The following is a 23,926-nucleotide window of genomic DNA, read 5'->3' on the forward strand; positions in this document are numbered from 1 at the left end:
GTTTTATGTGAGGCTCAAATGAGAGAGTGGAGTCTGAGACCAAGGCTCTTTACTTGAGAGACAGGTGGGATAGGGAAACCGTCAATAAGGATGGCAAAATTTGGGGTTAATAATAATAATAATAATAATAATAATAATAATAATAATCGTGTTTTATGAACAAGAACCAGGACATAATAATAAAACTTTCAGATATTCGTCTGCTCCGTAAACTGTAACGTTGCTTCTAGGTTCATTTCACGCTTGTCCGCTAGGCTGAGGTCTTTCCCTAACAATCCCAAAAACCTCCATCGGCTAGTTCCTGCAATATCGGTAGGTTCCATTGGAGGTCCCTGTGGAAAATAAGTGTTAGATTCGTATGGTTTACACTGGCGTCCCTTCTCTTCAGAACAGCTCTGCAAACGAGCATTGTTTTCTTCAACATTTGCAAGGTTGAAGTCATCAAAACAATCAGATGACACGCTGCGTATATCTGGATTGTATGCAGCTAACAACTAACTAACTAGGCTACAATGCTGATTTAAAGATCAAGTCAAACGTCGCCTTCGTAGCTAACGAGCTATCTAGCGAATCAAAGATGGATAGCTTCGATGGCTAGCTGCTCAGCCAAAACGCTAGAAAGCTAGCTAGCCTATTGTTTTGATGTTACATTTTCTTTCGTTGGTATGTATGTTTACATTTCGCTTAGCTGGTAGATAGCAAGTTGCTGGACACATTTCTGCTCTGATTTTGTATCATATTGCTAGCCAGCTCAACACCAGCAGCTAGCCTTCTGGCTAGCTAGCTGCTAGTTAGAGAAGAATGAGCAGAAAACATCATCATTTTAAAGGAGCAGAAGTTAGCTGCTGCGTGAAATATTTTTTGTTTGGATTCAACATTATATTTTGGGTAAGTGTTTTCATTAATTTTCACTGTTGCTTATAACTCGTTTATGCTACTTGTCCAACAAGGTGTGTGGGTTGATGGGGATTCACTGTCTTCATGCAGTCTTAACGAAATGTGTAGTGAGTTGGCTACAGTTGGCTAACAGCTTATTTTCAGGAGATCAAAGCCTCTGTTATGAGGAAAATGACAGGAAATCAGAGAGAGAGAGCAACAACAGAGCATTCTAGCTTGTATACCATTATTATAGCTAGCTTACGTTAGCCGATCCTGTCTTTGTGATAACTACACAGTCTAGGTAAGCAATAAGCAGGTCGCCCAGCTTCTTGGCAAGCTTAACGTTTTGCCAGCGTAGAGCTACGTTCGTTATCCCAAACTGGGAATTTAATTTAAGGTAAAATAGTTTCATTCACAGACATTACGGATTATCCTTTGGCTACTCATGTCAAACAACTAGTTATCTGGTTAACGGTTATTAACGTTATTATGTTGTACTTTTACGGCAACATTACCACAATGGCTTTGCTACGAGATGCATTAAAGCTGTCAAGTTCTGACTATAAAATAGCTATTGTCGTGCTAACTTCGCTGTGTGTTATAATGGTAATCTAGTGCACTAAAGTGATCCCTGCATCAGTCGATAGCTGACCTAGCTGTAACGTTACCTAACCTCCGAACAAGTAAATGTATCTAGATAAAGTAGTCAAGTGAGTAACATTGACTGCAATATCAACAGCACGTAGTTTCCACCGCAAAATGTTTCTCAAAATAGCCCATGGATCGTAACATCTACTAGTGGATTCCAATGCAAAGTTCCATGTTTAAAAAAAAAAAACCTTACAATTTCTGTGTCCAGGGAATTTGCTAGCCTCTTACAACCTGACATATATTTAAATGAACAAAGAATACAATCATGTATGGTCTGCTATGTCTATTTCAGTCTAATGGCAGAATAGTGGCCTATGTGGAATTCAGTATGGTATGAAATATGACTGCTGTATCCATTTCATAAGGACATTATAGAGCTTGATTGGAATGACTGCATAGTTCTAGTTAAGGTGTAATTATATGAGATCTGGCCCAGCCTAAGGGGTGCAAGTATATGAAGTGAATTTAAATTCCCTCATTAGATTCATTGCATGTGCTTGGATCAAATTCAGAGCCCAAAGGGAGAGGTTCACTGATTCAACACTAGTGTTTTTCTCCCTCTTTAACAGTTTGCTTTGAAGTGAAGCCTCAGTTGCCCTCTGCTGGGTTTGAGGTCAGCTGGCAGCGTAATCTCTGGTGCCGCTACCTGCTCTTTCTGAACAAAATGTGTTTATGGCTTAAATCACTAAACTGGGGTGTCTGGACTGGGGTGCCTGAGGGGGTGTCATAAAGGGTACGTCCCTGTAGAGTATTGGTGAAACGGAGCTGAAGGAGAATGAATGAATATCATATCCATCTCACTTGGCTTTTTTTGTGTTCTCCTTTTCCTGATCCACGGTGTTCTGATGTCAACTGGGCCTCTTACTTGGTAGCTGTGGTACTACTGGAAGGATGGTCGAAGTTCTGTGTCTGCAGATTCTAGTTGTATTGGTTCCATGCATTTACAGTAGTAGTCATTCAAAACTACGATGTTGCTTTTTGTAATGGTGCTTAGTTGAGATCTAATAATTATAGGGTTTGATCTGATATTTTTGTAAAAAAAAAAAAAGTTAACATGGGAATTCTCTTTATTTACTTTATTTCTATACAACAATTTACATGCATAAAATAACATTTTGAACAGGTGTAAATGAACGTGCATGTAATAAAATGCTGTGAATGTATAATGTCTCAATCCAGTCTCTGTGTCTTGTATTGGGCTGTATTGAAGAGCTGTCAGTGCTGGTGCAGTCCTTTGGGCCTCGCTGTGAAATAAAGCGTTCTGAGCCTGGCAGCCTCGACCTTGCTGTGCGTGTCACCGTGGGCTCCTCGCCGGGCGAAGACGAAACGCTTAAAACTGTTAAACAATTAAAGCGCGCCAATCCCGTTAGCCGCGACGCGACGCCTCAGCGAAACATTAGGCCTGGTGTCTTTCAATTTGCCGCTTGATTTGTGAGAACTTCATTTACATTCTGGCTCAGAAGGGGGGGGGAGGGGAGGGGATATCCAGCGGCGTCTTAAAATAGAGCTGTGTGTTTTCTTAAACCCCCCCCCCCCCCCCCCCACCCCCACTCCCCGCACTTTGAGCAGTAATACTGATTATCCTCAGGTTTAGCCAATTAAAGTTGTTTTGTTGTTTTTTTTCGCACCGTCAGCAAACATGTTGCCGAGCGACAGTGTTTTCCGTAACCCCGCCCCGGCGTTCCCGGCTGACGCGTTTCGAGATAGAGGCCCTGCTTACGTGCGCTAGTTCCGCACTGTAGCCGAGACAATAGGGCATTGTGCCGCGGCCTGAGAAAGCCGCGTCTTTGTGCCGTCGCACAGCGCGTCTGTCCTGCGCGCTGTGACAGAATGCGCGGCCTGGAGAGCGAGAAGGGCCTGTGGCGGTGTCGCACGGCCGCATTCTTTCTTCTCCTTCTGCGATTGGAGATCGTTCGTGCGTCCGTCAGGCCCTTTTCCCCGCCCGCCCTCCACCGTAATCTTGGTAATGAAATGCCCTTGACAGCGGAGGTGGCTCGGTTTAAATTGGCGGGAAAGGTCGTCGGGATTTTGGTATTCATGCTACGAGCTACGGTGTTCCATCAGTTTAGAGTCCTGGGGTATTTTTTATTTTTTTTCCTTTCACTGGTTGGCTAGCCTTATGCCGGAAGAAAATCTATTCTAATTCACTGTGGCGTAGACAGGAGAGATGGTGGGCCGCTGTTGATGGAGATCAGTGCTGGTGTAATATCCTTTTCATTATGGTTTTCTTATCAGTTCTGTTTTCATATCTTCGGTCCTGTGTACCTAGAATTCATCCGGTGGAATAATGCAGAAACAAAGCTTTGTGAGTCCAGCCTACCTCTCACCCCATCTGAGGTATTCTTATGCAAGTGTTTGTATTGAACTCAAAGAGGATCTGGGATTTGCCTCATGGGGTTTCATTCTGGATAATTCTCCATTAAAGCCCTCTAATAACCCCGAGACAGACTGCTCTCTGTCCTCAACACTGTTCAGGACTCTGAGAGAAACTGCTCTCTGTCCTCAACACTGTTCCAAACCCTGAGAGAAACTGCTCTCTGTCCTCAGTACTGTTCAGAACCCTGAGCGAGACTGCTCTCTGTCCTCAACACTGTTCAGAACCCTGAGAGAGACAGCTCTCTGTCCTCAACACTGTTCAGAACCCTGAGAGAGACTGCTCTCTGTCCTCAACACTGTTCAGAACCCTGAGAAAGACTGCTCTCTGTCTTCAACACTGTTCAGAACCCTGAGAGAGACTGCTCTCTGTCCTCAACACTGTTCAGAACCCTGAGAGAGACTGCTCTCTGTCCTCAACACTGTTCAGAACCCTGAGAAAGACTGCTCACTGTCCTGAACACTGTTCCAAACTCTGAGAGAGACTGCTCTCTGTCCTCAACACTGTTCCAAACCCTGAGAGAGACTGCTCTCTGTCCTCAACACTGTTCAGAACCCTGAGAGAGACTGCTCTCTGTCCTCAACACTGTTCCAAACACTGAGAGACTGCTCTCTGTCCTCAACACTGTTCCAAACCCTGAGAGAGACTGCTCTCTGTCTTCGACACTGTTCAGAACCCTGAGAGAGACTGCTCTCTGTTCTCAACACTGTTCAGAACCCCGAGGGAGACTGCTCTCTGTCCTCAACACTGTTCCAAACCCTGAGAGAGACTGCTCTCTGTCCCCAACACTGTTCCAAACCATGAGAGAGACTGCTCACTGTCCTCAACACTGTTCAGAACCTTGAGAGAGACTGCTCTCTGTTCTCAACACTGTTCAGAACCTTGAGAGAGACTGCTCTCTTATCTTCAGCACGGTTCAGATATAGGCTAATTCTTACTTTCTGTGCCTCTTCTTCGAGGTCTGCTGTTACATGGAATAAAACAAACGGACTGGGTTTGTTTTTCTCACTGATGTACTGAAGAGCTGCAGATTGGGTGCGTGTTGGTGATTTCTCCTGATGTGGAGACGACATCTGCAAAGCGCTCTGCAGAGTCGGAGTGACGTTGGGGGAAAAGACCGCAGATACGGACTCGACAGTTGCACGTTCCAGAAAGATAACTGCCTTTTGGCCTTGCTTTTAACACGGGCTCTCCTGCTGGGGTGAGCATGTGGCTGTCATTAAGAACGCTCAGGGACTCCAGAACTACGCCCCTTCCCTAATTATTGATCCCAGAAACCCAGATAAAAGGAGGAAGCTCTGCAATGATAGCTGTGTTTTCAGTTTAAACGAGGCCGGAACATTCCTCACTCTCGACTTCCTTATCGCTCTGGCTCTTCCCTCTCTTTGTTTTTCTTTTTCTCCGTGTTTTTTCTCTCGTGGGGGCGATGGTGTCAGCGCGGGTGTATCTTTCTTGCATGTGTGTAAACCTTGGTCGACTCTGTGGCTGTTTGTCTGCTAGGCCCCTCCCCCTCTCACTGTTACCGAGCAACACGGTGAGAATAGGCAGGGGAGCTTTCTCACCTGCCTGAAGTCCAGGAAAAGTCACCCAAGTGACACAGGTTTGTGCTGGGCATGGATTGCTGCTTTTGTCTGAAGCCGGGGTTTGATTAGGTGAACTCTTCTGTAGTCAGAGAATAATGAAGTTGAGCAAGTACAGCTTTCTTGATGACTCAGTTTTTACTATTGACAGTTATATTATTTTCCTGGAAGCATAAGGCTTCCAGTTATGATCTCATACTGACTGTACAGGGATGCCTGGTGCCCTTGTCTGCTCTCCTTAGGTACTGATCTTGGATCAGTTTACCTGATTGCATTTCCCACCGCACTGGATCGGTTCTGGGTCGGCTGGGTGCTTAGCGGAGGTGCCAATGAAGTGGGTCTCCGGTGTCAGCTGCCTTTGGGTACTGACCCTGGATCAGCTTGCCTGGTAACGATTGCAGTGCCCCGCCATCGTGTGTGGAGAAACGGACTGCTCTAGGATCAGTGTTGTTGTGGCTGCACGCGTGGATGTGTGAATGGATCTGGTCTCTCGTGTCGCGTCCCATCAGAGCGAGCCAGAGCTGGCCGCGTGTCGTAGCTTAGCTCATGCTGTCGCTCACGTTCTCTCCCCTGCGAGTGCTTATCTCCCACTTTGCACCCCCCTCTCTGTGCTCCTATGTGTGCACATCACCCCTCCCCACCCCACCTCGCCTGGCCTGCGGATGTGTGGATGCACATATGTCCCCAGTGCATGCTGGGACCTGCCAGACTGTCAGCCTGTTAGCATTCTACAGTCGCGCCAGTCAGACCTCACAAATCTCATCCTGTAGTATAGTGTTGTTCTCATAGCAAAATATTGACTTCGATACCAATACCAGTTTTGGTACCTTGATATTGATACAAAATCCATACCACAATAAATCACTGATAACCAAGAATTTCTCATGAAATGAAATGTAAACGTGGCATATCTTTTCAAAGATACTTATTAACAAATTGTCTGACACACAGAATCTGAAATAAACTTGTGAGCACTTTGTGAACAGCAGCACTGCACTTAAACGAGGGGTGCGTTGGGGTGGATGTGTTACCTCCCATGGCGAAACTTTTGAGCTTTTATCATTGGCTTTGGAGGCAAAGAACTGCCTTGGGGGTCGACATAAGTGGTATGCAATTATGCATGACTGCAAAAAGATTAACATGCGCTGCAATTTTATGCTATAACAAAAAAAAGCGAGCCTAAAAATAGTTACATTAAAAAGTGTTGTACATTTGAATCTTTTATTCCATGAATGCCTACTTGTGTACCACTTCTGTTGACCCCTCTCACTTCGACCGCCCTGCTTTCCAACCGGTTGGAGACAGTCAGTGTGAACTGCTTGAGATCTAGATTATCTTCCTCTGTGAGGATACAGGGCTGCACATCTTTCCACCAGCTTTCTCTCACTCACAGCTCCACACACTCACAGGGCACTAGCCACGCCCACTACGTCAGTATTCCTTTCCTTTCCTATTCCTTTCTTTAAGGCAAAATATTTATTTTCCAGTGGATAGCATTCGTTTTGCTGCAATAGAAAGTAGTGTTAGGCGCATTTTCATGAAGTATGGAATTTAGTAAAATGCTGGTATGGTACCGTTTTTAGATATTGGTGCTTTATTTTTTAGTGCTGATATACGGCACAACCGCACTGCAGTGTGAACAGCACACACACACTAGCTCTCCCCTCAGGTTCACATGCTGTCCTGACACTCACTGTTTGTGCAGGTACATCCATTAAAGTGAATGTGTGCGTGCGCACGTGTGTGTGTGTGTGCATGCGCTCGTACGTCCATTAAAGTGTGTGTGTGCGCACGTGCGTGTGTGTGCATGCGCTCGTACGTCCATTAAAGTGTGCGCGTGCACACGTACATTCTTGCGTAAATGGGCACTTGCATGTATAAACAAGTGGTGTGTTTTGGCTTGTTTGTGTAAAGTGCAAAAAGACCGTATATCCAGTTTGTGGATTTGGATTAAAGATAAAGCATGCGTGGTGGAATGGAATGGGGTAATTTGGTTAACCCTTGTGTGTGCAGGAGAGCAGCGTGTTGAGATGGATAAAGGGTAAATGCTAAAAGGAATTTGGGTGAGGGGTAATAAAAGGAATTCGGGTGAGGAGTAATGGTGTCTGAAAGAGCTGCCAGAAGAGTCTGCTCAGGCTCCCCTCAGGTTTAGTTATGATCTGAACCTTCCAGTCTCAGGTTGCTATGCTTTCCAGAACCTACCGGATTGAATTCCTTTTTCCCTCTGCGTTTGTGCCGTTATGTGACTGGTACAGCTTCAGTCTGCTGCTGCATAATACTGTTCTGGGATCAGTGGCATAAGGATATGTTTTGAAAGATCAGTAGTACAGTAGTGGTGTTGACTGGCACTGAATCTCAGTAATGTTTATAATCCCTGCAAGTCTAGACCCCCTTTTGACTTGGATATTAAAATATTTTCATGCAAATATTGAGCATTATGGTGGTTGGTGGTCATGTCTTTAAGATCACTACCCAGATATTCTGCGAATGCCAAAAAGAGATTTGGAAACAGACATATCTATTACACGACTAGAATATCTTTTCAAATGCCATAGTTTTAGACTAAGGTAGACCTTTTTAGCCATATTTTTTTACTGCTAGATTTACATGTGGGCTTCATGTTTTCATGCTGGTTGAAGTGGACCATAGCTTTGTGCTCAGTATCAGAACTGCAGTCAGTGTAATGTCTGAAGTATCCAGCGTGTAATATCAGCAAGGCAGTCATGGTCATCACTTATGTTGCCTTTATTTACCGACACATAGGTATTATCTGTTCAGCAGTTAGCTTAAAAGACATGTTGTGCTTCGACTGCGGTGTAGCCTAATTGGCGAGGGGGTATCATGCAAGTCAATAACAAGTCCGGTCCTAATAAGAACCCCTGGGGGACTTCACAGATACAACAACCAATGGAGGAGAAAAATACCAATTATTTTTGGAAACTGTTTACCAGACGGATAAAAAAATAAAGATGTCTGTATTTGCAATCGCAAACTTAATGCCAAGTTTTTCATTCAGGTTGCTCAAAGCACTTTTCCAGACAGTGAAAGGATACGATAAAGCAAAAAGGTACGCACATTTTTAAAGAGAGTACAGGAAGCAATAGACCATTTAAATAATGTGGGATAATAATGGAATTGTGGATAGTTATTAGTGCATTTGAAAAATATGTGTTTTCCTAATTGAAACTAGAAGCTTTCTACCCCGCCCTGATGCTTTTTGACATGCTGTATTGGCCCACTTAGAGCAAACAACTTCTCCCTTTTCTTTTAAGACACATCATTGGGATGCTGAGAAGTCTTATTTGCTGACCTCAGAGTTTTTTTTTTTGGTAGATGGAGATCAGTAGCAATAAGATGCATTTAGGGGGTAGATCATGGAATGCCTTAAAGGTAATTGATTTTTCTCAGTTAAAAGCCTAGTCGTAGCATTTTATGCTAGCTGCTGGCAGGAAAATGTGGACATTTAAACTTGAATGGAGAGCATTACAGTAGTCAAGACAATAAAATAAATGCACAGAAGAGCTTCTACATATTTAAATTGCAGGACAGAATCTATGGTGGATGTGGGCTCTTTGTTAATTGAAATGAGCGGTGGATTGTCATTAAAAGAAGGCGGGTTGTGAGGTGATCAGTTAAGGGCGTACGACGGTGGAATGATACGTCGGCGCTCCGCGGCGGACTCGGGCTCTGACCCCCACCCGTTCCGCCGCCCCTTTACATATTCAAATGAGGGCGGCGGCCAAAGGAGCAGCGGGCTCGTCTTTGTGCGGGGGACCGTCTTCCCACGGCATCTGCGAGGACGAGGCCCCCGCGGGGGAGGAATGGCGCCCCCCCTTTTCCTCCGGGGGGCCCCTTTTCACCACGGCGGGGCCTTTGTGCCGAGTGCCGCTCGGCGGTATTGTCGCCCGACGCCATTGTGTGCCGTCGCGGGCAAGAACAAAGGCGCGCCCCTCCCACGCGGCCCCGGGACAGATCGGTTCTCCGGGGGGGCGGGCTCTTCCCGCACGCCGTTACCGTGCACCCCCAAAACCCCCCCCCCCCCCCGCCCCCGTCCCTACCCACAGGGGTGGCCAAAAATACACTTAATGTTTTAAAATAACCTACCTCCCAATTAAGCGTATAAACTGCCATTAACATGGTGGAGCTGATGGCTGCTTCACAGGTGGTACGCAGGCACAGCCTAAACCATATAAAAGAGGCAAGCAAGCCGTATCACATATGAAATAAATATGCATTTGAAATACTGCCCAGCTGTGGCCTCTGAGTGTGTGATATCCTTCTTACATACCACATCCCTGCATGGACACAATCATATCTGACTTTATTTAGGCTATACAGTGCTTCTTATACAGAGCCTTTTCCTAGATAATATAAAATGGTGGAAAGAAAACACTAGACTCATGCTGTTTTTAGACCGTGTTTGATCGTGTTTGATGGGAACTGTGAAAGAATATGAAAGAGATGAAGCTGTTTCATGAAGTTTTTTTGCACGGACTTGGCGGGTTCAGCAAAGGGCTCGCCGGTAAAGCAGGCAGCTCTGCCTGTTTTTAATTGGTTTCAGAAGAATCGGCGGTGTTGAAACGCTCAGTGTTAGAGGTGGAGCGCTCAGAGACTCCATTTCGGCTCTCCTCTCCCGTACTGCAGCTTTTAACGGAGGCTGTGGCCTGCTAACCTGCGTATTTCCTGTGGTAATTGCAGCCTAATGCACACCAGCCTGGGCTATTAGGCCCATAACCATTCTGTCTCCTGATAAAATATGGCACTTGCAGGGGACAGGAATCCGTTCCATTGATTAAACCATTTCTCCAAACTTTTACCGGGCTCGCACTGTGAAATGTTCCATTGTGACGGGTTTGTTACTGTAAATAAAAAAAGTTATTCTGTTATAACCGTGACAGTTTTGTTTCTGGAAGTTGTACCACTGCAAGAGCAGTGACAGATTTGTTCTTGTAAAAAGTTTCATTGTTCCCTCAATAAAAATGGAAAAACAAACAGGTTGAGGAGCGACTAGCCTGTACATTGTAAAAACAGCAACTGTTTTGCTACTGTAGAGTGAGTGCGGCAAAGGCTGGTGGTTATTGTTGCTTGGTGTCTCTGCAGTCTTTACCTTTACAGAGCTTAGACCTACTTGAAATGGCTGTGTTGCTTTTCTCACGTGAATTTGAGTGCAACAGAGGAAAGTCGACAGGTTTGTAATGTAAAAGAGAGCCGAATCTTCTCTTGCTGGCTTAATTAATAGGATGGCTTTGTCAGCTCAGTCTGATGAGTCTAACAAGCAAAGAAGAGCGAGCCTGGCAGAGTAAACTTCACTTTCCCCATTCTGCTCTGTCTGTGTAATCTTATTGGATTAGTCTGGAGTAAAATAAAAAGGATTGGTGGCTTTCCCACTGTCGCCCTGTCACCCCCCCCCCCCACTGATTATCCCGGTGTGTGAAGGGACTGAGTGGACTTGTGTGCCCTGATTGGTCTGGAGGCAGAAAGCCTTTAGGTTTGTCCGAGAGAATCCCCATACGGTCTTAGTGTTGGTATTCTGGGAGAACCCCCCCCCCCCCTCCCCCCACACGTTTACAGCATCGGCATTCTGGGAAGAATTGGCGCGACCGGGAGGCAGTGAAGACGTTAAGCGTGAACTGCTGACCTGTGGCTGAATGGCGTGCTCAGCCTGACTGGGGGCGAAGGCCTTTCAGCTGCAGTGTAGATTACAGGCTGCAGGAAGGGGCTGAGGGGGCGGCTGCTTGGGTCCCCATGGTAACGACCAGTGGAGGCGGGACCCGTTCCTACTTTTACGACTTGGGAGAGGCACTGGGGATGGTTGGTAATGGGTGGGTGTCTTAATGGGAATGGTGGGCCGTCTCCCTGGCAACCACTTCTTCTCCCAGTGGGGGGGAAGAGAGGGGAGGATGGCGAAGGAGACAAAGGCAGAGAACAGGGACAGCTCTGAGTCGAGCGTGTCTGTTGTGACGCTGTCCTGCATTATCTGCAAACATGGTTTGCGTCCCAGCGTCCAATCAGAATGCAGCTCCAAGGCCTTGCTGCCGATTGGCCGTCTTATGGTCACCCAATAGGTAACCGTGGTCACGTTTTTTCCGGAAGCGTCCCGCCCGGCCTCACAAGTGTTGTTGTTTACTACCACATCTGGTATAATTAAAGAGAGAAAGATGAAATGAAAGGCAGTACAGCACGGTGGCTGCAACCGTTATTGCATTCAGTAATTATTCTTGGGATACATCGCCCATCACTACTGCTGACCTTTCGGCACATTCAGAACATGTACAATTCCGCTAACCTTTCAGCACATTCTGAACGTGTACAATACTGCTAACCTTTTTCGCCACAATCAGAACATGTACAATTCCGCTAACCTTTCGGCACCTTCAGAATGTGTGCTATACTGCTAACCTTTCAGCACATTCTGAATGTTTACAATACTGCTAACCTTTCGCCGCAACCAGAACATGTACTATTCTGCTAACCTTTCAACACTTTCAGAATGTGTGCTATATGGCTAACCTTTCGATATGCTCAGAATGTGTGCATTACCGCTAACCTTTTGGACCAGTCAGAATGCGGACAGTACCGCTAACCTTTCAGCACAATCAGAGCATGTAACATACCGCAGACCGTTCAGCACAAGCAGAATGTGTACAATACCGCTGACCTTGCAGCACAAGCAGAATGCGTACAATACCGCTAACCTTGCAGCTCATTCAGACAGCATACAATACCGCTGAACCTGCTGCTGTAGCGAAGCTTGCGCTATGCAGCGGTGTTGAGAATATTAATATTTCAAACGAACAGCGTGACCAGACGTGCAACAGATGGGTGCCGGAATCCTGGTACAGGCCGAACAGGAAGGGGCGGTTTCTCCGTGAATGAATCGAGCCGCACTGTACTTCAGTGGGTCCTTGGCGCCATTAAAGCGCTGTGCTTGGATGCTCGGCTATCGTTACCCTCCAGCTCTGCGTTCCCCGACAGCCTGTGGTTAGGAGCGCTTCCTTAGAAGCGGGTCTTTAATTCCACCAGGAAGTGATGTCGGAGGCTTGCTGGCACCGGTGGGCCCTGCGCGAGGGGGCTGTGGAGCTGTGGTTGAGCGGAGATTATAGAGTCCGCATGCAGAGTACGCACACGCTAACGCTTCTCCCCTCCCCTCTGCTCTGCTCTGCTCTGCTCTCTGGGTCTGTGGCTCGCTACCGGACCTCACGGTTTGCTATGCCGCCCTGGTCCTCGAGCTTCATCCCGCGCTGAAATGTAGCATGAGCGTAGCCGGCTGGCTGATTGAATGTGCCTTTGGGTACTGTTACACAGCGATGCTGGTGCTCTGAGGTAATGATGACTCGTTTTCTGATGTAGCGGTGCAGTGGCGTACTGATGCACTCATATGCTGATACACTGACGCATGCTGGATACACCGCGTTCCCTCTGGCCCCCCTGGGAGGCCTGCAGTCTACCGCAGTCCGTGTATGTGCTGATATATGCACCCTCCCCTCAGTAGCCCCAGGGGCTGTAGTGTGGTGAAGCTGCTTCATTATTCCAGCTGAGCAGGAACTCCTGGTTGCATCGCAGATGGGCAGGTGTCCCCTCAGTGGAGTTCTGTCAGGTGTGTGTGTGTGTGTGTGTGTGTGTGTGAAACAAGTCCTTGTTACACAGGACGCCCCTCCGCACCTCTTACCACACCCTCAGCACTGAAGCTAATGCTGGCCAACCCTGGATGGGGGTTTTGCTAGCACAAGATGACAAAGAGCCAGCAATCCCACAGTGCATTTCTCCCCAGCCGTTTAAAAAAGCGAATGATCAAAATGTGAGAGGATTTGAAACGGGAACCAAATGATACCTGTTCTTCCCCTTTGCCATTGTCTCCGTGTTCTGTTTTCTTCCCATCAGAGGTTTCCTTTAAGCGCTAAACCTGATCCTTTTTAACAGTGCAATTTTTTATGAGTTTTTTTTTTTTCAGAGAACAGATTGGATATCCAGAATTGTGCTGGACTGGTTCTTCCACGCTCAGCACGTTTCGCTGCGCTTCGTCAATGCAAATTTTGTGGCAGCTGTGCTTCTGAACTTCAAAAGTGCGTGTAAACACCTGTCCTGTCACCTCTTTCGTTGCCTCTTTCTAATACCTTACATAGAAAAATGCTAAGGGGGGAGGGGTAGACTGTGTGTCCGTGGGAACTGCAACCTTTGTCTCCTTTGGCAGGTAGTGGGCGAATGTGTTCTTGGAATAAAGACGTATCATTAGCTAGCTGTGTCAGCTGAGGTCACAAACAGAGCAGCTAGCTGGCTGCCGTGCTAAAAGGCTTGCCTGCAGCTTGTGGAGCTCTATGTAACGTTAGCTGGGGAGACGTTAGCTCCAGGAGGGATTGGCTGTTTTACAGCCGCAGTGAGGATTGTTGATGGGAACAGAGCGTGTTGTGTCTCGATGCCGGGCATTGTGGGATACTGCTGCGGGGCGGAGCTGCCGTTACTCGCCCCTTCGCGGCCGCTGAAACCGCGGAGGGCAGATTAGGGGAAGCCGGAGCCCGTTCCCTGCCGAGCTGGAGAGCGTGGCGCTGGCTCCTGGCTCTGCCCTGAGCGTATCGATACCGCGCCTTTCCTATCGGCCTTCACCGTCACCACAGCAACTGTGCGCGGTAATCAAAGATGTGTGGTGAGAGAGGGAGGGAAAGGGGGGGGAGAGAGAGAGCGTGAGAGAGAGAGGGAAAAGGGAGTGAGTGAGAGAGGAAAGTGAGTGAGGGAAAGCGAGAGGAAAAGGGGAGAGAGAGTATTTCAGCGTATTGATTGGTCCCAGAGTTCCTGGGTTTAGAGTTACATCATGCAGACCACTCCCCTCCTGTCTTTCCTCTGAGCTTTTCCTGTGAGATCGCGCCTGTCCTGGCTGCAGTGTTGAGGCCTCAGGACCACCACACAAAGCTGAACAGGAACCAGAAGTTTCACAAGAAGATATCACTGAACTCACTTAAAATACATATGATATATACAGTACTTAGAATTGCATTTATATCACAAGATGGATGAACAAAAATTTGATATGGGCAAAATTATCCTTTAAAGATGAGTCCAGTACAATAGAGATGTGGCCTTGCACAGGCAAGTGAATGCTGACTGTGAAATGTATTTATGTATATACACCAGCAGTTGGGACAGATGAGGCAGGAGGAGGTCTGTAGAGAGGAGGAGGAGACGTCACAACGTCGACCATCACCCAGAAAAAATATGGTTGACATGGTGATGGTTGACATGGTGACGTCCCTGCTTTAATTGAAGTGGGAAGCCAGGGTCCTTCCCCGTGTCCACCAAGCAGGCGCTAGGCGTCTTTACCCCCATCGTAAACCGTATTACAGGCTGGAAATGGCCGGGCCAGATTAAACGCACAGATTATCATATACCGTATAATTTGGGGTATTTACTGAAGCTCTGCTGTAGGGAACAACCACGGCTATAAGTGCTGCCTTTTAACTCAGGTTTTCCCAGATTTGCCACAGGCTGCTAAAGTGACTAAATTATACCATTAATGCCACATCACTATCCACTTACATGTACCATTAGCTAGTTAGCTGTATATAGGCAAATGAAGATGAGTCACATCCTCTACAAAGAAGGTTAAATTTGAGTTTGTGTACTTAAATTTGAGTATACAGCACAGAGCTCTTATGCTAGTGTTCTAGAGAGGAGATAAACAGGACACATTTCCCCAAGCTGGGCGATAGCCAGTAAAAGCCTACAGATTAAGTTATTTTAACAAAATGCTACTGCATTTTTTTTTAGCTAGCAAAATTGGCGGTTTGTGCAGAACACGTGAAAGTAAATGCCTGTTCCCGGCCGATTTGGTGGCAGTTTGGGACTGCGTTTACGACAGTAAGTGGAGGCCATGAACCTCAAAATGGTTCATTATAACTGGTCTATTAAATTTCAATCGGTCAGAAGGTTGTCCTTTCCGAAGCGGAACACAACGACGGTTCCTAATCATGAAGTCCTAAGTGGCATTACGGCGGCTTGGCCTGTTTGAGTTTCTGTGAGTGACCGCAGGGCCTGACCGTGAGCTGCCGCGGTCCGGTGCGGTCCACGTGCGTTTCGCCGGCTGTGAACGAGCAGCCCTGACCGGGGCAACGCGCCGCTCTCCGACGCTCTGTGCTGAACTTCATTTCTGCAGATGCGTTGGGGATTTGATCTGCCGCCCGGGCGGCGGCTTTCGAAGGAACGGACGTGCCGTACCTTGCCCTGAAGCGCTCTCTCCTCAGGGCGGGAGCCAATGAAACTGGAGCGCGATTTTGTTTGCGTTTGTGGTTACCACGGTAACCGCCCCGCACCCGTCGAGAGTGAAACATTTTCCGCGGCTCGCGGAACCCGCCGGGCCGCGGCGGTGTGTGGGAACACCCCGCTCCCCGTAAATGTGCCCCGTGTTCTGGGAACTGCGTTAAGGCTGCGTTAAGTTTCGCTGATTTATTGATCTGTGATTTTTTTTGTGTGTGTGGGTGTTTTTCTCTTTCCAGTTGCTGGGAGCGGCTTTCCTTGGAATTGGATTATGGGCATGGGCGGAGAAGGTGAGTGTACCACCCCCCCCCCCCCCACACCCAAAGAAAAAAATAAATAAAATAAATATGAAGTAAAATTTTTTAAAAGTCAGGCACAGATGGCTTAGACTCACCAGATAATGAGCCCTTGAATTCCTTCTTTTATCACTGCTGGGAGTTTTGGATGATTATGTCTCAGTATGAGAACATCCATTGTGACAGTATTGTCCTTGGTCTTGCCCCCGTAATTACATGTGTAAAAGATGCATTGAATTGAAATGTTTTGGCTTCAGCTGTGGGGAGCCAGAACTCTGAATGTTAAAGCAGGGTATGCGGTGTGTCTTTAGAACCTGTGACAGCGTAGATCACCGCTCTTTAGCCCCCCCCCCCCCCCCCACACTTAACCCAGGCCGCTTCCCGCTAAGGAAGGGAACTGGCTAATTAAGATGGGCGATAGCGTTGGGACAGGAAGCCGGAGCGTGTCCCATGGTCACGGGCGTGTTATCTAACGGTGCTTCCCGTTAAGAACGCATTTATCTAACGATGCGCTTCCGCTCGGATGCGCCGAGCATGTTTGCCTGTGCGGAGACACGGCTCAGCTGGGGATCCAATCTCTCTCTTTACGGTACCACCCTGAGCCTTCGCTAATTAGCCGTGCGCTCCCATTAGCACCCTATAGCACTCCCACTGTAATGCGAGTCGGAGTCACTTTGCCACCAAAGATACTGAAAGACCCTCTGCTTGCATGGCTTCCCTCAGTAGATGAACTGTATACTTGTAATTGTTGTTTCGAGTAGGTCAGAAACACAGTGGTTTTTCCAGTCACATCGCGCAGTGTTGCTTTTTACGTGACTGTGCTGTCACCCTCTGCCAGGTGGCCCAGTATAACCGCTCTGGCTTTTTATTGAACTGGAGCTGTCCTGTCCATTTGGTGGATTGCTTGTAGAACACGGGCTTGGAGTTTTAAAAAGTTCAGAGCGAACGGACACCCTCACAGAAGGCTAAAGTATTCCGTCCGTCCGTCTGTCCGTTACAGGGAGTTCTGTCCAACATCTCGTCCATCACGGACCTGGGCGGGTTCGACCCGGTCTGGCTGTTCATCGTGGTGGGCGGGGTCATGTTCATCCTGGGTTTCGCCGGCTGCATCGGGGCGCTCCGGGAGAACACCGCCTTGCTTAAATTCGTAAGTGCGCAAGCTTTTCTTCTCTTTTCTTCTCTTTTCTTCACCCTCTCCAGGAAACCTCCAAGCCTGGGGGGCACATTTATCGATTAGTTCAACTCAGTGTGCCAGAGATTTTTAAGTTGTTATTTTGGGCCATATTTCATGAGTCCACACCCCTTGAATGGCAGTCGGTAAAGGCACAGACTGGACCTAAGGTGAAAAATTCTAGAATATTACAAATGAATGAACGTACTGCCAGCCGTGCTACGCTTTGGGATGTCCCTGAAGCTGAGTGTGTTATACGACAAAGCACAAATAATGCTTTTTATATGAATCTTTGTTCCTTTCAAATTTCTTTTTCATTATCGTTCATATTCGGAAGCGTATTCACATAGCTACGATCATGAAGATAAAACTGCTATAGTCAACAGAAAATAACTTGCTCGACTTGCTTTATATTTATGTTGTTTCGAGTATTTATTTATTTTCCAGTTATACTGTTCTGTTCTGTTAAAGTCAGCTCCGGGCGCACACACTCACAGCTCTTACCGTGAACGAGTAGATGAACAGCAACTGCCGGCTCACATTTTTCACAGTTGCCGCAGCATTTCTATATTTTTTTGTCTTTTCCAGCAAATTGACATTTGGAACCCAAATAATATATCTTTTTTTCTTAATCGGTTGTGGTGAAAGGCTTTTTGAGTTGCTAAATGATTGATGACCGGTGCATTAGCTGCAGGACGCGCTTATGGTAAATTGCATTAGAAAGCTAGCGCGTGGGACAGATGCTGCGCCTCTGCTCCGACCTGTTCTGCAGCTCTGCTTCCTCTTACCTCGCACCTTCGGAGGCTGCGGCAGAATGCGAATTCGCACAAACACACTGAACGCGCCGAATATGGGAGATTTATGCACGTCTGCCTGAGGTGTGAATATTCCCGCTCTGTTTTTCAATATGTGTGCTAAATATGGATTTTCTTTGCTCATTACTGCTCTGTGCAGTATCACACGGAAACACTCATACACTCTCTCTCTCACACACACACACACACACATAAGCCTGGTTCTCTCCAGTTCTAAATTGCATATTGCCTCACGCACACTGACATATATTACAGTTCTAAATTGTGCAGTAATGCACATCTAGTCTTTGCAGTTCTGAAACCAACTGTAGAAATATACTGTAGAAACAAATTCTGAATCGTTCAGTAATACACACGCCTGGTTTCTCCAGTTCTGAACTGTACAGTAATACGCGTGCCTGGTCTCTCCAGTTCTGAGTTGTTCAGTAATACATGCCTGGTTTCTCCAGTTCTGAACTGTACAGTAATACAAATGCCTGGTCTCTCCAATTCTGAACTATACAGTAATACAAATGTCTGGTCTCTCCAGTTCTGAATCGTACAGTAATACAAACGCCTGGTTTCTCCAGTTCTGAATCGTACAGTAATACACATGCCTGGTTTCTCCTGTTCTGGATCGCGCAGTAATGCAGATGTCTGGTCTCTCCAGTTCTCTGTTTTTTTAGGGCTCATTTTTTTCCTGGAGCTAACAGCCGGCATCCTGGCGTTTGCCTTCAAAGACTGGATCAAAGACCAGCTCAACTTCTTCATCAATAACAATGTCAAGGCCTATCGAGACGACATCGATCTGCAGAACCTCATCGACTTCGCCCAGGACTACGTAAGTCCGCACTGCTTCACCCGGACCCGATATTTGCTTGATGTCTTTGTGAAAAATAATATTCATAAAAGAATGCATTCTTCCATGTGCTCCTGTGATTAATTTGAAAGTATTTCAAGCTGTGCGATCATAATAATCACTGTTGTTGACACACATAACCTTTATTAAATTGAATAAATAAATATTAGTCTTGTGTAAATATAAAAAAGTGTATTAGTGAAAATGGAATTTGCCAGTGTGGAAGTCTTTTCAGGTTAGGGAATGGTTTTCTCATGTGTGTGCGTGCGTGCGTGCGAGTGTGCGTGTGTGTGTATGTGTAAAGCACGGGACAGGGCCAGATGGAAATGGCAGCTTGGCTGCTTGTGGGGGAAAACAGGGCTGGAACGTTCCCTGAAAGCTCCCTCGATGACGATCGCATTGCACTCTCCTTTTCCCGCCAAAACTGCTGCTTTTCCACTCAAAATGTCGTTTCAGTTGGGCTTGGGTTTCCAGTGTTGCTCATACCCAGTCTAGTCTGGTCATCTCTCCCTCAAGGGAGAGGTTTTTCTGAATCCTGGAGGTCTTCCTATAATTGACTGTCTGATGCCTGGGTGACTCCTGCTTGCTTGCTCCTGCTTGTGTTTTTTTGTCTGCATGGCTCATGGGAATTGGAGTTTTTCCCAGTTCTTGTGGTGTGAAACTCTTTGTTGTGAGAGACACACCCGCAGTCCAGCCCTGTCATTTTGAGGGCTAGTAATTATTTCAAATACATTAACCCTTTGACACCAGCAAAAGCCCTGCAGTTTGCTGAAAACTTTTAAAGAAACATCTGTTTTCACCAACATTAAGAACAAAATAACCTTTCCATAAGATACATAAGGTACATTTTGACTGGTAGTATGGCTCATTGAAAGTTCCCAGCGATCTGCAGGAGTGCTTTCAGATTTTACCAGCATGTAAAGAGTTAGTTTTTCCGCATATTTACACGGTCAAGCCTACGTCCGGCCTGACGAGGGTGACCGTGGAAACCACAGCAGTTCCTGCGCATCTTATGATGTTGTTTCTTTTGAAAGCCATAGTGGTGAACCTCGTTCCTATTTCTGGATTTCCTGCCAAATTCGGCTCCTAATGATTAATTAATTAGCACAATCTTTTATGTGTTCCGACATTATGGCTATATGAATTAGCTCACAAATGACTGCCAGAGTTGATTCTTCTGTCCTATATGGAATGTTTTACTGTTATTTAATCTACTAATGAACTGCCTTTGGTGCATAATTAAATAAGCAGAAGTTGGCATGAAATCGAGAAACGGACTTAGCCCTCAAGGAACGGGATTACCCGGCCTGTCCTACAGTGTGGAAAGCTGGCTTACCAGAACTCCATTACACTGCATTATTTATTGTCCAGCGGCTGTTTTGTTTTTGACGCGTGTCATGTCTCTGCCGGAAACAGCGTGGCGGTATTACCGAGGACTCTCCCCAGATGTCCCACATGTTTACGCTCGGCGATTTTAAAAAAAAAAGGGCGCGCCGATTTCCTGCCGTGCTGGATGACGGCTGCCCCCGCACGCGCGTCCGCCCCCGAAGGTCGCGGGCAGGAAACGAGCCGCCGCGCTCTCTGAAGCCTCGCGCTTCCCGTCCCCCGTCCGGAGCGCGGGCTCGTCCCTGCCGAGGACGGCGTCCCCGCGGCCTGCGCCGCTCGGGGTCGGCCTTAAAAGCGCCCCCCTGACCGCGGCGAGCCCGCAGGACACTGACTGATGCGCTTTCACCCTCTCCCTGGGAGTCTCTGCGTCAGGTCTCAGAGCTCTCGGAACGAGCCGATCCACGCTTCAGATGTGTGTGTTCAGTTGCCGTCAGAGAACCAATCAAAATGTGTGCTGACGTGCTGTGGCGTCCAATTAGGGCATCTGCTCATAAACCAGCCAACGTATCATTTCCTGAAACACTATCAGAACATAGCATTTAATTTTGTATGATGTGGTCACAGTGGAGCATTTCATTTCCCCTGATTCAATCAGAGTGTAGCATCTCGTTTCCTGTAGTATTGTCAGTGTGACATCCCATCTCCTGTCATTTCTACCACGGTGTAATACCTCATTTCCTGTTATACTGTCTCATTTCCGGAAGCGCTATCACAGTGTTAGATTGTGTGACTGTCATTTTCTTTAATACTGACATAGGGTAACAGCTAATTTCCTGCAATACTGTCGAAGTGTAGCATCGTGCTATCATTATCTAATGTCTTTCTCTGTGACAGTTTAAGAATTATATGTTAAAATGTGGTAGGTTAAGCAGTTTGTAAAATATTGCTGATTTGTCTGTCTGTTTGTAGTGGTCATGTTGTGGTGCTCATGGGCCTAATGACTGGAACCTGAACATCTACTTCAACTGCACTGAGCTGAACCCCAGCAGGGAGCGCTGTGGAGTTCCTTTCTCCTGCTGCGTCAAGGATCCAGCGGTAAGAGAGCTCGTCATTCAGCCTCCCACACATTAGGGGGCGCTGTTCGGTTTAGTCTGCACTCTCCCGTGTCCGGTCCGTACAGCGTTCTTTTCCACCCCAGTGAGTTTGTGCCTTCTTCTTTGTATGGAATTGCAGGAAGACGTGCTGAACACGCAGTGCGGTTACGACGTGCGCCTTCAAGTGGTGAGTGTTTCCTCACATTGAGTTCCCAAATTAGCCTCGGATCTGAAGGCAGACGTACAGGGTACAGGCCAGTGTGTGTGATGTGGTTTATGGTTTATAGTTTATTTATGAGCATGTTCCTTCCTGTGTGTGCGTGTGCGTGTGTGTGTGTGTGTGTGCGTGCGTGTGTGTGTGAGGGTCTATGTTCATGTTGTGTGGGCCTAAATTGGAAAACAGGATGTCATGCGATTAAATTATGCCTGTGCTGTCTGCCTAATTCACACAGTATAGACACTACGCACTAGATAATTATGCAGTCTGTAATTTAACGTTAGGGATGTTGTAATGTAACTAATAATATAGATAGCAATTGACTGGAAGTAATCTTCATTTAAAGTGTGAAATCCTGGTATTTCACGCTATTTTCCTGTAGTTCTAAAATGTCTGAGGCCAGGTTCTCAATGTCATTTCTTTTACGTCCGTTTCTTCATAACTAAATTTAATAATGAAAGGTTTTGGAAATTTGTAGCTTCCTCCTTATCTTTCTCATTCAAATGTAATTATGAAGCAATGGAATTCTTGAATGGAAGATGCTTTTTCGTGAAAGCCGTTTTCATTACCGAACAGAAAGCAAACCATTTTATTTGTGAACGAGATCACTGCTCGCACAAGAAACTTTTGTTCCCCGTGTAAGTGGAACATCACAGGTATTTTCCTGTGAAGATGTACGCCTTTTTTTCTTCCAGAGCTGTGTGAATCAGGCCTGTGGTATTTGTGGTTGATGTGTTTGAGGAAATGATTCTTTGTTCCCGGGCGTGTTTAGAGAGGAAAGAGGTGTGGAAAAAAAGAAAGGGATGAAAAGAGAGTGAATGAGGCTACAGGATGGGAAGGGAGAGTTGCTGTTTGCCCACCTTTCCCAGCAGCCTTTGGGAACACCCCCTCCCCTTGCCCCCCCCCCCCCCCCCCCCGTCATCCCCGCCACCCCTGGGAATACCTCCCGCCCCCGCCCGCCCTCCCCTGGCTGGGATTTTAGTCTCCGGGTTGGGTTTTGTTGTTGCTTTTCCAAGGAAACAAAAGACTCCTTCAGTCTGTCTCCACAAAGACTCTCAAAAGGGAGGGGTGTGTGGGAGGGTGTGTTTGTGTCTGTGTGTATCCGCGTGTAAAAGTGTGTGTGTGTGCGTGTATCGTGTGTGTGCGTGTGTCTGTGTATCTGCATGTAAAAGAGTGTGTGTGCGTGCATGTGTCTGTGTGTGTGTCTACATGTAAAAGAGTGTGTGTGTGTGCGTGTGTCTGTGGTGTGTCTGTGTGTATCTGCATGTAAAAGAGTGTGTGCGTGGGTCCGTGTGTATCTGTGTGTAAAAGACTGTGTGTGCGTTGTGTTTGTGTGTGAATATCGTGTGTGTGTGTGTGTGTGTGTGTGTGCCTGTGAGTGAACTGCTCCTGTGTTTAATATCTCTGTTCAGTCTCCTCTGTGTTAAGGCCCTGTGTTGAGTTTCTGTATAAAGAGCCTGTATTTCGTTTCTGTGCCAAAGCCCTGTGTTTAGTTTCTGCATTAAGGCTCTGCAATCCCCCCTGCAGGAGCTGGACCAGCAGAAGTACATCTACACTAAAGGCTGCGTGGGACAGTTTGAGAAGTGGCTGCAGGATAATTTGATAGTCGTTGCCGGAATATTTGTGGGCATTGCACTATTACAGGTGAGGCAGTGTTGTTTTTCTCACCTTTCTGAGCAGGCGCTAGGCGTGTTTCGGCTTTGACGCAGTCTGCTTTTTCTGAGGCTTGCAGCGTGCAGAGAGAGCACGCTACCGGGTCGCACTGCCATCTGCTGGTGAGGATGAGAAATGGCTTTCCTGGAAATAAGTGATGATCCCGGTTATCAGGCATTCATATTTATAGAAAAAAATTTTTTTTCTTCCATCAAAAGTGATTATCTTTACAGTGATTATATGCTGTAAAAATCACTGGTGACCAGCCCTGTTCCTGGAGATCTACAATCCTGTAGGTTTTCATTTCAAACCTAATTTGGCACAACTTACTCTGCTAATTAGCTGCTCAATACAGATCTTTAGCTGTTCAATGAGGTGTGCTGTGTCAGGGTTGGAGTGAAAACCTGCAGGACGGTAGATCTCCTGGAACAGGGCTGGTTTGCACTGGTATATATAATCTGTGAGAGACAGATTATGTGTACATGGGACTGGGTGTGAGTATGTGTATTGATATTGAGTGACGGCTGTGAATCGCTGTAAGTGTTGTAATGTGTAACCTGGCTCCGCCTTCTCTCCCTGTGCAGATATTTGGGATCTGTTTGGCTCAGAATCTGGTCAGCGACATCAAAGCGGTCAAGGCCAACTGGTGACTTCATGCATGTGGAGGGGTTGGGGGGAGGAGCAGGGGGGCACGTGAGGTCACACCCCAGCCCCCTCACCCCCCGTCTCCCCGAAACCCCAACCCACTGCCCCCCAAGCCCCCTGTCGCCTCACAACCCCCCTGCCC

General features: G+C 47.0%; 1 protein-coding gene across 1 annotated transcript; it reads left to right on the plus strand.

Annotated features, from left to right (window-relative positions):
- The first annotated feature begins 338 nt into the window (after nt 1-338).
- On the plus strand, nt 339-23,872 carry tspan17 (tetraspanin 17). The gene is made up of 8 exons (XM_035407715.1): nt 339-888; nt 15,969-16,019; nt 17,026-17,172; nt 18,661-18,831; nt 21,145-21,270; nt 21,409-21,456; nt 23,014-23,130; nt 23,724-23,872. The coding sequence occupies exons 1-8, from the start codon at nt 802-804 to the stop codon at nt 23,787-23,789; spliced, it is 813 nt and encodes a 270-aa protein (XP_035263606.1). The 5' UTR covers nt 339-801; the 3' UTR covers nt 23,790-23,872.
- Nucleotides 23,873-23,926: the final 54 nt, after the last annotated feature.

Source organism: Anguilla anguilla, chromosome 3 (assembly GCF_013347855.1).
Source record: "Anguilla anguilla isolate fAngAng1 chromosome 3, fAngAng1.pri, whole genome shotgun sequence".
NCBI classification, from domain to species: Eukaryota; Metazoa; Chordata; class Actinopteri; order Anguilliformes; family Anguillidae; genus Anguilla; species Anguilla anguilla.